The sequence below is a fragment of the Clarias gariepinus genome, chromosome 4, assembly GCF_024256425.1.
Source record: "Clarias gariepinus isolate MV-2021 ecotype Netherlands chromosome 4, CGAR_prim_01v2, whole genome shotgun sequence".
Classification (NCBI taxonomy): Eukaryota; Metazoa; Chordata; class Actinopteri; order Siluriformes; family Clariidae; genus Clarias; species Clarias gariepinus.
Window position 1 is genome coordinate 41,907,776 of NC_071103.1, and position 14,159 is coordinate 41,921,934.

General features: G+C 40.7%; 1 protein-coding gene across 5 annotated transcripts in view; it reads right to left on the reverse strand.

Annotated features, from left to right (window-relative positions):
* The window catches only part of si:ch73-103b11.2 (protein outspread), a 74,918-nt gene that overhangs the window by 16,151 nt on the left and 44,608 nt on the right, over nt 1-14,159 (reverse strand). For all 5 annotated transcript variants that reach the window (XM_053493827.1, XM_053493824.1, XM_053493823.1 and 2 more), the window contains 4 exons: nt 13,021-13,549; nt 12,545-12,652; nt 7,311-11,072; nt 5,432-5,579 (listed from right to left, as the gene is read on the reverse strand). In XM_053493827.1, coding sequence (XP_053349802.1) covers nt 5,432-5,579; nt 7,311-11,072; nt 12,545-12,652; nt 13,021-13,549 — 4,547 coding nt within the window. The remainder of the gene's footprint in view (nt 1-5,431; nt 5,580-7,310; nt 11,073-12,544; nt 12,653-13,020; nt 13,550-14,159) is intronic.

The window sequence follows — 14,159 nt, forward strand, 5'->3', positions numbered from 1 at the left end:
GTGTGTGTGTGTGTGTGTAAAACATTAGTAGAAGGAGTCTCCAGTATCAGCGGTGTGTAAACAGTCAGACTGTAAGTGTAAGTCCTGCGCGTCTTCAGGACAGAGAAGCGCACTGATGGTTCCTTCCTGAGAGTCGCTCCACTCTGACATCTCACACACTTTATTCTTTAAACTCGCTACATTTCAGCCACAGAATGTTACAATGTAATTATGACTCCAAATCCAAACAGTGCAGAGTTTCATCTCATCTATCTTAGTATAACTAGCCAACAATAAGCACTTAGCAGAGCTGGAAGGTGAATAAGTATGTGTTCTTTAATACTGTACATAAGCACATAATTTACATAATTTCAGCTCTGCTACCTCCAACTCTGCCTCCTGTCTTTTCTTCAGTGCCACCGTCTCTAAGCCGTAGAGCATCGCTGGTCTCACTACTGTCCTGTACACCTTTCCTTTCATTCTCGCTGATACTCTTTTATCGCGCAACACACCTGAAACTTTTGAAATTTAAAGGCAAGTACTTTTGTATTTTTACACATGTAAATAAAATACTTCTACTTCAGTAATGGTTTAACTGGAATATCTCTACTTTTACTCAAGTTCTGGACTTGTGTACTTTGAGGGCGCTGATGGCTCAGTGGTAGGTGTTTTCGTCTGCCATGCGGAAGACCCAGGTTCGATTCCCAGCCAGTGCCCAAACCCCAACCGCTAGATGCAGTGCCGGTCCCAAGCCCGGATAAAAATGGGAAGGTTTTGTCAGGAAGGGCATCCCGCGTAAAACCTGTGCCAAGTTGTCGTGCAGACCGGATAATTTGCTGTGGCGACTCCTTGCCGGAAGCAGCCGAAAGACCAACAACAAACAACTGGACTTGTGTACTTTGTCCAGTGTACTGGGGCCAGGGGTAGCTCAGTGGTTAAGGCATTGGACTACGGTTCGGAAGATCCCAGGTTCAAACCCCACAACCACCAAGTTGCCACTGTTGGGCCCTTGAGCGCGGCCCTTAACCCTCAACTGCTCAGATGTGTAATGAGATAAAAATGTAAGTCGCTCTGGATAAGAGCGTCTGCCAAATGCCTAAATGTAAATGTAAATGTCCACGCTTAGCCAACAGTCTAGGGCTTCAAAAAAAACTTATTCCTCCATATTTAAGGACGTTAGGACACACGTGATGTTTGTGTGTGTGTACCTGGTATATATGTGGTAGCTTCCTGTTTTTGTATCGTTGCCGCGAAAGTTTCGCTTTTGTATCAGCGTTTAAATTATATAGCTTTTCCGTTTATACAATAATAATACTATTAGCAAATAGGTTTTGTTACGTTTTTTTATACTATAGGGCTTCGCCTTTTTTCCATTTTTTTGCGCTTTTTGGAAAACGTGCGAGTTTCTTCGTCTAAGAACATCAAACGGAATTCAGCTCAGAACAGCTAAACTCCGACTCAGGTACGATATAATGGATAATATTAAGCTCGTTCAGTGTGTAGAGTGCAAGATGTTTAGACATTCTTCCTCCGTCATTAGTGGTAATTTTACTTGTGATAGATGTGTGTTAGTGAGCACTCTGACAAAGAAGATATCAGCGTTAGAGGAGCGCATCCAGACTTTAGAGAGGGTTAGAAAGCGCGACAGCAGCGTTATTCCCGTAGCAGACAGTCTGGGTGCTCTAAAAACAACGTGGGCTTCATAGACAATTGGAAGACTTTTGAGGGCAAAGCTGGCCTGTTAGGGCGGGAGGGTGTCCATCCCACTCGGGAAGGTGCTGCTCTCATTTCTTGTAGTATAGCTCATAGTCTCAGAAGAGGCCTAGTTAATCGGTGACAATCCAGAGCCCAGGCCAGGGAGCAGACAGACAGGCTAAACCAACCGTCTGCTAGCTGCATAGAGTCGTCACTCAGGGTTCACTGTATTGAGGCTGTGTTAATTAATAATTTAATTAACATAGATACCACAAACTAGTATTTTGAATTTCTTAGTGAATTTGCAAATTTCCTCTCAAACTAGTCTAGACTAGTCATTTCTGTAGACAAATTGTTAATTGCTGGAGATTTTAATATTCATTTTGAGAATCCAGAAGACCCTGTGCGTAGAGCATTTATGTCCATACTGGACTCAGTAGGAGTAAATCAGTGTGTAGTAGGACCCACTCATAAAGCACTTTAGATTTAATAATATCTTTCGGATTAAGCATAAAAAAGTTATTCGCAATTCCACTATCTGAAGTTATATTAGATCACTATCTTGTCTCAATTAAAATGTATTACAGTAATAATGTACACGAAGCACCACGCTAGCGTACTAAACGTAAATTCACATTAAATACCACACAGAGCTTTACCAGTAATCTCCCAGAGTTCCCAACTTCGATTAGATCACCGTCTGACCCCATAGAACTTGATCAAGCGACTGTCGACGTTCCATTATTATGTCGCTCCAGTTAAAAGAAAAATTATTAGAGATAAGAAACTCGCTCCCTGGTATAACGATCACACAAGTACTTACAGCAAGGTAATTAGATCGTAAATGGCGTCAAACTAAATTGTTAGTATTTCAAATAGCATGGAAGGAGAGCATCCTGAACTATAGAAAAGCTCTTAGTGTAGCTAGATCAACATATCTCTCCACTCTTATAGAAAATAACAAAAATAATCCTAGATTCTTATTTAATGCTGTAGCCAAATTAACCAGAAATAAAACCATTGCAGAAATCTCCATAAAATTGAGGTTTTGAAACCGAACAATGTAATTGATGCAGATGTTAATCTAGCCATGTCAGACCAGAACCTAGAATACTTTACTCCCCTTGAAGAGAATGAACTAATTTCACTCATCTCTTCTGCAAATTCATCAACCTGTATATTAGATCCTGTACCGACACATTTTCTTAAACAGATAGTACCAGCAATAACAGAACCCCTGTTGAGAATAATTAATTCTTCACTCAGCATTGGGTATGTTCCAAAATCTTTTAAATTAGCAGTTATCAAACCAATAATTAAGAAACCTGACCTCGACCCCTGTCAGCTGTCCAATTACAGGCCGATATCAAACCTCCCCTTTATCTCTAAGATTCTGGAAAAGATAGTAGCGGAGCAGCTATGCTCATATCTACATAGAAATGGCATACATGAACTGTATCAGTCAGGATTTAGGCCTCATCACAGTACAGAGACAGCGCTCGTTAAAGTAGTAAATGACATTCTATTGGCCTCTGATCAAGGTTGTGTAACTATGCTTGTATTACTCGACTTCAGTGCAGCTTTTGACACCATTGATCACGCTATTCTTCTTCACAGATAATGAAAATGTAGTAGGAATTAAGGGTACAGCCCTCTCCTTGCTCAGATCCTATTTGACCAATCATGGCTGATGCCACTGTGGTGGCATCAGCCATCTTTTATGGTGTGGTTTGCTGGGGCAGCAGTATCTCTGCTGGGGACAGAAAGAGACTAAACAGGCTGATTCGAAGGCCAGCTCTGTTCTAGGATGCCCTCTGGACCCAGTGGAGGGGAGCGACAGGAGAATGGTGGCTAAGCTGTCATCCCTGTTGAATAACATCTTCCACCCCTTGCAGGAGTATTTGACAGCACTGAGCAGCTCCTTCAGTGGCAGGCTGCTGCACCCACGATGTGGGAAGGAGAGATTCCGCAAGTCTTTTTTACCAACTGCTGTCAGACTGTACAACTAAGACTCTGACCACATACGCACAAGCAAACGCACAAACGAACAAACACACACATCAAATACACCATTGTAGTTATGTGCAATATTATGAAAGAACATTTGAAACTTTTTAGTGATGTGCAATATCTCCAGTCATGTGCAATACTATGGTGGAACGTGCAATTTTTCTTTCTGTCTCGGGGAACCACCATAACTGGGCAAAGTGCAATTTAAAACATTTAAATAATTTAGAATATTATTGTAATGCCTGTCATTCACTCTCTGTATGTATACATATATTCATTGAGTACAAACATATTACTTAGTCAACTGTGTTTACTCATTGTCTTAATATATATTTATGTAAATATTTTTTTTACTACACAGATGTCCATATTTTATACCCAGATTGTATAGTATACATTTATACGCCCTCATTATACAGTTAGTATTTGTTATTTTATTTTATTTCCCCTATTTTTATCTTATTTTACTTTATTCTGTTGTTTCTTAATTTTTAACTTTGTACTGTCCACTTGCTGCCATGGCAAAACAAATTTCCCACTTGTGGGACTAATAAAGGTTTATCTTATCTTATCTCTCTTATCTTATCAATATGTAGACTTAAATGGTGATTATTCTTCATGCCCTGTTCCTCAGGGTTCAGTTTTAGGCCCACTGCTTTTTTCCCTATACATGCTTCCTCTGGGCAACATAATCCGTAAGCATGGTATTAGTTTTCACTGTTATGCTGACGATACACAGTTATATGTCTCAGCCAAACCTAATGAGATAAACCAGCTTACTAGAGTTGAGCAATGTGTGCAGGACATAAGAAATTGATTTGCAGTACCTGAGCGAACTGCTAGTGTCTTATGATTCGCCATGCCTACTTCGATCAAAGGATGCAGGCTGCTTGTCAGTACCGCGTATTATGAAAAATACAGCTGGGGGCAGAGCTTTTTCTTACAAAGCCCCAAAATTATGGAATAGTCTTCCAAATAGTGTTCGGGACTCAGACACAGTCTCAGTGTTTAAGTCCAGGCTAAAAAACTATTTATTTAATCAAGCATTTTTATAAATAGATTTGTCTTAGGTAAAGGCTGCCACCTAACACACACTGTATAAATGCAGATCAATTCCTGCTTTCTGTTTTACCCAGATGAGGATGGGTTCCCTGTTGAGTCTGGTTCCTCTCAAGGTTTCTTCCTATTACCATCTCAGGGAGTTTTCCCTCAGCACCGTCACCCTCGACTTGCTCACCAGGGACAATCTGATCATTTTGATTCATGCACACTCACATTCCATAAAGACTTAAATAATTCTTTAGATTGTGTAAAGCTGCTTTGCGACAATGACAATTGTTAAAAGTGCTCTACAAATAAAATAAATTAAACTGAAGTTACAGAACTTTGACTAATCACAAGCTGGATTCGATAAAACTTTGCAATTAAATATTGGCAAACTGTCTTTAGCATATTTTTAGCATTTTATAAAACTGAGTTTAGCATATTTTCGGACAGCAGGTCATGAAGAGCTTCCACAATCCACCTATGAATGACTCACACATTGCTAAGATCTGTTTTTAATCGACAAATTTATGTTACAAGTTCTTTTAATGCGGTGATTGACAAACTTTGACAATTTCCTGTGATCTTGAGCTCCCACTGGGTCAAATTCAGCTCTTTATAAATACTATAACATAAGCAACAACAAAAAACGTCTTTCAAACATAAAATATTTAACTAAAAACAGATAAAAGTCTGTGATTACCAGCGATGGTGGCGTTTGTCTCCTCCTCCAGTAACCTCTCTCTCTCCTCCAGCAGTTTGTTAATCTCACGCTGATGCTGACGCTGAAGATCCTCAATCACCTTCTGATGAGTTTCCTCCATGGCCGCGAACCCACGCTCACACGTCTCCTAAACGTACGCGCAGACATAAAAAACACACATATATCTCCCAGCTGATGTCCAATCACTCTACCGTCCTACTTAACATGAGGAGTATTCCTATATTGTCACTGATCCAGAGTTTACTTCAGGATGAGACACTGTTATAGAGAAGCTAATCTTCTGGAGATCTTCTGTACTTTCAAAACAGAATCTGTTTAAAATTTCCCTTGAGTGAGGAATAATGATGTAGAAATGTGTAGTCAGGTGCTACTTTACAGTCAACTACAAGTTGTGTCTGTGTGCCAAACCAGCTATCATCATCAAGAGCTAAATCTTTATTTCTCTATGCACAGTTTATGTAAAAAGTGAAAAACTATTTGACTTCAGGCTAAAGAGTTGCGTTGTACCAATGTTTTAAGTTTTACACTTATTTTATCCAATAAAATCAGTATACAGTTTGTAATATTACTGTATTCTAGCGTGTAATGTTATTGCTATCTAGTTACCTTCCATTATTTAAATTATGTAGGCCATATCTTTACCGCTCTACAACTTACTACAACTACTACTACCATTATTATTTGTAGTAGTAGTAGTAGTCATAGTATTAGTAATTAGTAAAAGACAATGCAGCAGGTTAGTTCTGTGTCATGTTTACAGATAGGTTAAAAGCAGGTTGAAGGTGGATGAGTACACGTACATCGTAACTGTACTTAATTACAAATTTCACTTATATGTACTTTTCTTAAGTAGTTTATTATACTTCTTGCTTTTACTCCACTATATACCACAGCTTTGAAACTAACAACAGAATATGGAACCGGACCAGACCCTACACCACTCAGCTTTTCTATTTGAGCTGAAGTCAGTAGGCTATGAGAACCGTCTCAGAACAATCCCAACAGTGGCTCAAACCTTTTTTCCCCATTGGAACTCCATTTACCTTAATCAAAGAAAAGCTAATCCCCCTCACAACAACCCACCTCATCCCATATAAACAAAAGAAAATAAACTTTTCTTTTAACATATTTTTATATGCAGACTTTTAATTATACTGTAAGTATGATCTTGTTTAACATGTGCAAATGTAATTTCGACAACCTTACAGCCTCAGAGCAAAAACATGCTTGAGCACCCTCAGTGATCTTTGGCGCCCCCTTGAATCAGAGACGGTCAATCTGAGCATTTGGCCTACACTTGGCCTACAGATACAGACTTTTGGTCTTTTGGTCATGAACGAGTCTCTTTTTTGTATACATATTTTTGCTTATCTTTAAATATATAATATACATTTACCATAATGCCTATCTCTACATGTGTGCCAGATTCAGATATCCCCATATTTAAAAAAAAAAAAAAAGCTGAAATGAAGTTAATAACAATCATTTATCTAGTTTTGACCAACTCTAAACTAATCAGTCAGGCTTGTCTAGAAGGATCTAGCTCAGGACTGACAAACGTGTGACAGAACATTTGGTGTACTACTTTCAATTAGTTGTCTTTCTGCTTCACCTTGACCACGAGCCATTTATCACTGCTTTCACCTTTTGCTTGTTAGCCCTATCATTTATATTTTAACTTATCCATTTTGTGTGACTTCTAGTGGACTAGTGAATCATAAAATTTTCATCTAAACAACTCAGCTTTCTTCCTGACCACTGTAACATAATAAAACAAAGCTGACTCACACATGCTACTCACACTAAACATCTACATTTAGGTGATTGGTTTAAAACAGTTTAAACTGATAGTCTGAACCTTAAGACTGTCGAAGTCTCTCTGGTACTTTTCTCTCAGACTAGCCATGTCTCCATCTGGTGGTTTGTTCTCCAGTTCATCACGCATGTTCATCGTCTGCAGTTCCAGCTCCTGCACACGGCTCCTCAGCAGTGACATCGAGTCCCTGCTCACCTCCTCCAGGTGTCCTGCACCTTGTGTCTCTGCTGTAGATGAATGTTGTGCATCATCTGCTATTGTCTCTAATCTCTCTCCCAGAGTTCGAATAGTCTGACTGTACCGGTCATGTAGTTTCTGAATCTCTTCCTGATGAACTTTTTCCAGTTCCTGAACTTTCTCACGGAGTTCCTGCTCCAGTTTGCATATGTGTTCCTTATGCCTTAGTTCCTTTTCCTCAACTTCTTGCAACAAGGTTTCAAGCTTTCCTTGAGTGTTTTCTGCACGTTCAATTAACGCTAACTCACAGGTGGCTCGTTCCTGCTCTGCCTGACCAAGTTCATCAGCATGCTTTTTCCTAATTTCCTGCAACTCCTTCTGAAAAGCCACCTCCATCTGTACAATCTGGTCCCGCTGCCTGTCCATCTCCTTAAGCTGCTTCGTGGCTTCTTCTCGTAGAGTTTCATTTTCCTCCTGAATGGAGTTAATTGTTTTGAAGTACTGGAGCCGTTCCTCCTCAAGGTTAGTCTGGAAACGCTGGTGGATGGCTGCTACGTGCTGGGCATGCTCCTGGACCAAAGTAGCCATACTGTGGCTAGTCTCCTGGCAGAGAGATAGCTCCCTCTCATGATCAGCTCGCAGTCGACAGGCAACGTATGCTATTTGCACCTGAATCAAAGCCTCATCCATGCTAAAAGAGTTACACATTAGGACTCTGGGTCCTAAAACCGCTTGGATTTGAACTGCAAGTCCACAAAGAACAGAGCTGTTATCTTCCTCACATGCCTTCTCGAGCTGCTGAGACATATGGTAAAGGACTTTTGCTTGGCTCTTTAGCTCAATAATGAGACTCTCTCGTCTGGTATACAGTGATGCCACTGATTCTGTGACACATGACTCTATGATTCCAGCTAAGTGCTTTTCTATTATTTCTTGAGCAAGCATGTGAGCTTCTTCCCTCTCAATTTGCTCTGCATAAGGGGCAAGTTCAGCAGGACTGATGTCAGAAACTGAAGTCTTTCTATCAGCATTGAGCTTATCATGAACACCTTGAGTGACACGTTCGGCATTGTGAGTCATAGCTCCTTCTCTTACATCTATATCCCTTTGTTGCAAGATCTCTTTTACCTTGATCAAGTCTTTCTGAAGTTCCTCAAACTTGTCTTGATAAGAATGCTTTAAGTTCTGAAGACAATATGCAAGTTCAGCGATAATACAAGCATTGTGAATTGAACTCAAAGGCAAATCGGTACAACCAAGTATATGCAAATCGGCTTCTTGGTCACCAAGGGTATGTGCTTGGTGGAGCTCATTTATCAGCATGCTGTGGAGTTTTAGTTTTCTCATCAAAATGTCAGTGTAAATCACAGAAACACAGTCCTGGTGGTTGATCTTAACCTGCTGGGATTCTCTATTTATCTCGATAAGACTTTGCATTAGTTCGGATTTTGGATCTTGAAGAGAACATGCCATTTTTTCCAAAATAGTTCCTTCAAATGATAACATCCGTGCAAAGACCTTTACTGCACTTTTATCCACTTGATTCTGCGGCTCGATCTGACAGGTAAGACAACCTTGATATGGAACGCCAACATGCTTAATGTGCAAAGCTGCATTAACCAAGTCTTTCTCAATCTCAGCTAAGGTGTGAACTTGTGCTTGGGCCTTTCCCTCTACATTGAGAGCTCCGAGGATCTCCTTAACCCTCAGCCTGCAGGACTCTACAAATGCCAGAGCTTTATTGTAATCTTCACTGTTAAAATTATCCTGTACAATGCCGTCCGAGCAAGAGTGAGATTTACCATCAGGTTCATCCTGGTATGGTTGAGCAGAGGTATCATCAGAGCATACTTCCATCAGAACTTTGTCACTAGGCTGTTCTTCTTCACTTTGCATCTTAGATGTGACCTCACGAAGCTTATCCTCTGTGACCTGAAGCTTTGATTCTAGTGCATGGATGATGGATAAAAAATGTTCTGTATCACTGCAGTACTGGAATGTGCTGTCACTTACTAAGCTGATGTCCTGAGATAAATCCTGGATGTTGTCATCTGTGAGAGTAAGGTTCATTTCTGGTGCAAGGTCCTGCCTTTCCTCTTGAGTAAAATCCTGGCTTGAGTGTTCTGTGAGAACCCTGTCAATTCTTTGAGACTGGTGGTATTTGTGGCACTGAATGTTGGAGAAGCGGATTCTCTGCCGCTTGGCAAAGGACACTTCCGTCTCTGAGCTGCTTCTTGCAAGAGTCAAAGAAGAGGTAGAACAGGATATATCATGCTCTGCTTGTTTTTCTACTGCATCAAGGACATCCTCTTGAGAGCAGCATTGTTCCATTTTAAGGTTTGCATACCCCAAACGCAAAGCATTGAGATGCTCCTCCAGTTCAGATATTCGGTCCTCTGCTAACACCAGCTTCTCCTGCAACTCTTGTTCCGTCTTCCTATTCCCAACCTGACTGAGCAGCTCATCCTTTGCCTTAAGGCGTTGTTCAGTTTCTTCCAGGCTGCTTCCCAGAGCAGCCATCTTGACAAGGGCTTCATTTAAATCCTGGTCTTTTTGTCTCACCAGCTTCTCATATGTCTCCTTTGTCTGTCGGACCTCTTCTTCCTTTTCTCTCAAAACACGACTGATTCTTGAAAACTCGTCTGAAACTCGCTCATATGACCTTTCCAAAGCGTAGTAATCTGCCTCTTCTGTCTTTAGCTGTGTCTGCAGTTTTCCTACTTCTTTGTCTGCCTCTGCAATCTGATTAACCAATTCCTGGCATCGACATAAGAGGTGATCTCTCTCCACTTCCAGCCTTCTTACACTCTCTTGAAGGTTCTCAATAATATCTGTCTGCTCGTTCAGAACCTGCTGCAGACGTAGCATCTCCTCCCTGACCTCTGATTCTACCCGCTCCCCAACACCTCCTCTAAGGAGCGTTTCTACTTGTTCCTGAGCTTCCTGGATCTGCTCCTCAGCCTGGAGCCTCTTTTCCTCAGACTCTGCCAGCCTACGACTCAGTCCTTGCCGCTCCTGCTCATGCTTTTCCTCTAGGCAGCGCTTCTCTTTCTTCTCCCGCTCCTCTCTTAAAGCCTGTGCCTCTTCTGTCGCAATGAGTCGCCCAGTTACCTCAGTTAGCTTTTCCTGAAGCCTCTGCACTTCCTTGTGCTGGTCCCGTTGCAAGGCCTGTTGTCTCTCCACTAACCTCAGCGCTTGGGTCTTTTCTAACAAACTTGCCTCCACGTCCCGGAGGCGTTCCTCGCTCTCCCGCAGTTGTGCCCGTAACGTGATTTCATTGCGACTCCACTCCTCTTTATGCTCAAGGCAACGACTCTGTTCCAGCTTCAGCTCGCTGCGCATGCGAGCCACTGCCTGTTCACTCGCTACAATTTCAGTCATCGCAGAAGCAAGTTTTGCCTGCAGTGCCCCGATTTCAGCTTCGTGATGCCCAAGCATATCCTGTGCCTCGCTGTAGCTCCGTCTCAGGTTGTTGACTTGCTGATTAGCCAGATCCTGCTTCCGTCGTTGAGCTTCCAGCTCTGTCTTAAGTTCCTGGTTCAGCTTGCTGAAACATTGCCAGGGAGCTCGGTGTGATGAGGAAGAAGATGTGGAGTCGGGTGACGGTTGTCCTGGTTCATTGGTACACTTTAAAAGATTTTAAAAAACTATGGTTAACTTTAATTATGTTAAAATCTTAAACCACCTTAGGATCTCAGTCTCTGGGGTTTCTGCTGGAATGTCGAGAATTTGTTTAATCAAACTTAAGCTTCCTGCAGTGCTTTTTCTAAGTCACAAGAAGGAAGGAGGAAGAAAATGTGTGCATCATATTGAAAATTTTCAAAAATGATTATCTGTGGCTAAAGTGTGTGCTCCCTATTTAAGTTATATAATTATACATAAAATTATATAGTGAGGCAAACTAAAGCCATGCAAAATAACAATATGAGTTTAAAGAAAATACAAAAGAAGAACAAACAAACAGAAGCAAAAAGCACAGCAAGGAGCTTGTTTGGGTTTTTTGGTGTTTCTTTAGTTTTTTTAATCTTGGCAAACATTTGAACTTAAAGCCCAGAGAGAGAGATTAGTAAGTCATGCTTATAGCATCAAACGGTCAGTCACACATACACATTCACATTAAAGACAGGATATTAATTAGCAATTACTGGACATGTTAATGTTAAAGTTAGTGATGCACTGATTTAAATTTGTTGGATGTTTATCTGTCGTGTGGCATCAATACCCAGCTGCAGTTTAGGAAATATTCAATAGGTGGTGCTATAATATGTTCCATATCACCAATGATGTGTGTAAGTGTGGTTTGGTTTCCAAAAAATGTCAGCCATGTGAGAGTATTCCACTGTATAGGAGAACGATCAGTGTTATGCCGTGTGTAAGGCATATTTCTAAAACATTTTAATTTTTTTCCTTAATTATTTTTTACATTTAACTATATTCTTGTTAGCGTTTTTTTTTTTTACTTTTCATTGAGTAGAAAGGTGTACAGCAGGCTAAAGAAACAGCTAGGTGGTGTGAAAATAAAACAGCGGTATCAGTTTTCAGTCAAATGATTATTTTACACTTTTAATTTTATTTATCTGTATCGGCCCAAAATTTTGCAATCAGTGCATCCTCACTTTAACTGTTTAAGTTTTCAACTTTTTATAACTAATAGGCAATATTTACTCTCGTTTAAAATACTAACTGAAATTATATATTCAAATGAGTTAGAACATTTTTGAAAATCTGTGTAAGATAAGGATAAATAGGAGTGTGTTATTTCAAATTGAGACCTCAAATATTAGAATACTGTAAATTAATTAAACTGTTTATAGTTTATCCTGAATTACAGAAAAACAATGCCAAATGGTGGGTGACAATTTTATCGAGTATTATTTATTTATCTAAATCGTTTCTTGTTTTCGTATGCAGGCGTCACTGACATTAGCATAACACTTAATAACATATATTATATTTTTCTCTTTTTTAAATAAAATGGTCAATAAATGTTCTTTATACAACGTGTTATAATGCTTTATGTTTACACTTTGATGCTGCTGTCCCTACAAACTAAGCGTGTGTGTGTGTGTGTGTGTGTGTGTGTGTGTGTGTGTGTGTACCTGTAACACGTAACCTTCCCGTGCATTGTGTTCTGCATCGTGTAGCTGTTCCTGCAGGAGTGTGTTTTGTTCCTGAAGCCTCACTACCTGCCTCTGGGTCTGACCCAACTACACACACACACACACACACACACACACACACACACACATGATTTTACTATTATAAACATGTATTAACTACATATAGTTTATTATTAAATATATTCGACTAAAGTATTAAAATTATAACTTTGTCTTTTTAATTAAATATACTACAATAACACTTTTATTTAAGTAAGACATTCCTAATTTATATTATTTAATTTGCAATACCCATATCTATATTTAATACACAATATTAAAATTTATATTACATACCAAATTATTTATATATTTTACATATTTAACAGAACGGTAAAGAATTAGAAATTGTTCTTCTTTCATTAAAGAAATATAAGGGGTGTTATGATAAGATTCTTCCCCGGTGTGTAATGCACCTCTGTGTCCAGCAGGGCGGTGAGCTCAGCTGGAATTTGGTCCCCAGGAGTAAAGGGGGCAGAGCTTCTTGTGATGGGCACCTGTTTCTCCTCCCTCAGGGGCGTGGTCTCTACCTGATGCCACCGTTCCTCGATCTCAACTTGTACATCAGGGTTCTGATTAACTGATGGGAGACCACTGGCCACGCCCTCATGCCCTTTTTGGTTTTCTGAAGCCACTTCCTGACCCCGATGAAGTAACTTCCTGTCTGATACTGATGAGGAAGGCGAGGAAGCAGAAGAGGAAACAGAAGAAGGGGAGGGGGAGGAGCTTGTGTCCAAATCTGCCGCCCTCTCATTCTGAAACTCCGCCCAGTCAAAGGTTTTGGATCGTCCCTCTCGTCTGCGGTCGCGGGGCCGGGGTTTACGATGGTCAGAGGCTGAATCTAAAATGACATCACATGACCTTTGACCCCAGACCTGTGAAGGCCGGGAGACGTCGGGGGTTGGGGGGGTTGACTTAGCATTAGTGTGTTCATCTGGGACAGAACTGAGAGAGAGAGAGAGGGAGGGAGGGAGGAAGAGAGAGACAGAAATAAATATAAAAAGAGGTAAAGTGGGTGCTTACTGGGTTCTATATGTTTATCTTTAAGGGGACATTCCAAAGTGTGTGGGTAAGAGACAGACCAGAAGAATGTGAGACAGAAGGAGAGACAGAGATAGACATCGACACAGACAGACAGAAAAAAAGAGAGACAGAGAGACAAACACAGTGACAGGTAAAAAAGAAGACAGGGGAAAAGAGACAGACAGAGGGAGACAGACAGACAGACAGTCAGTCAGAGAGACAGACAGACGAAAAAACACACTGACAGGGAAAGACAGGCCTACAGGGACAGACAGAAAAAAAACAGAGAGAGACAGGGGGTCAGACACGGAGACAACTAGGGAGACAACAAGACAGACAGAAAAAACAACGAGAGACAAAAGAAAGACAGGGGGACACCTGACAAACAGGGAGACAGACAAGGAGACAACCATGGAGACGGACAGGGAGAAGCAGAGAGAGACAGAAAAAACAGGAGACAGAGAGGGGTAGGGAGACAGGGAGACCGAACACTGTACAAACACAAACCTGCTTTATTCAGTGTCTAAAAACT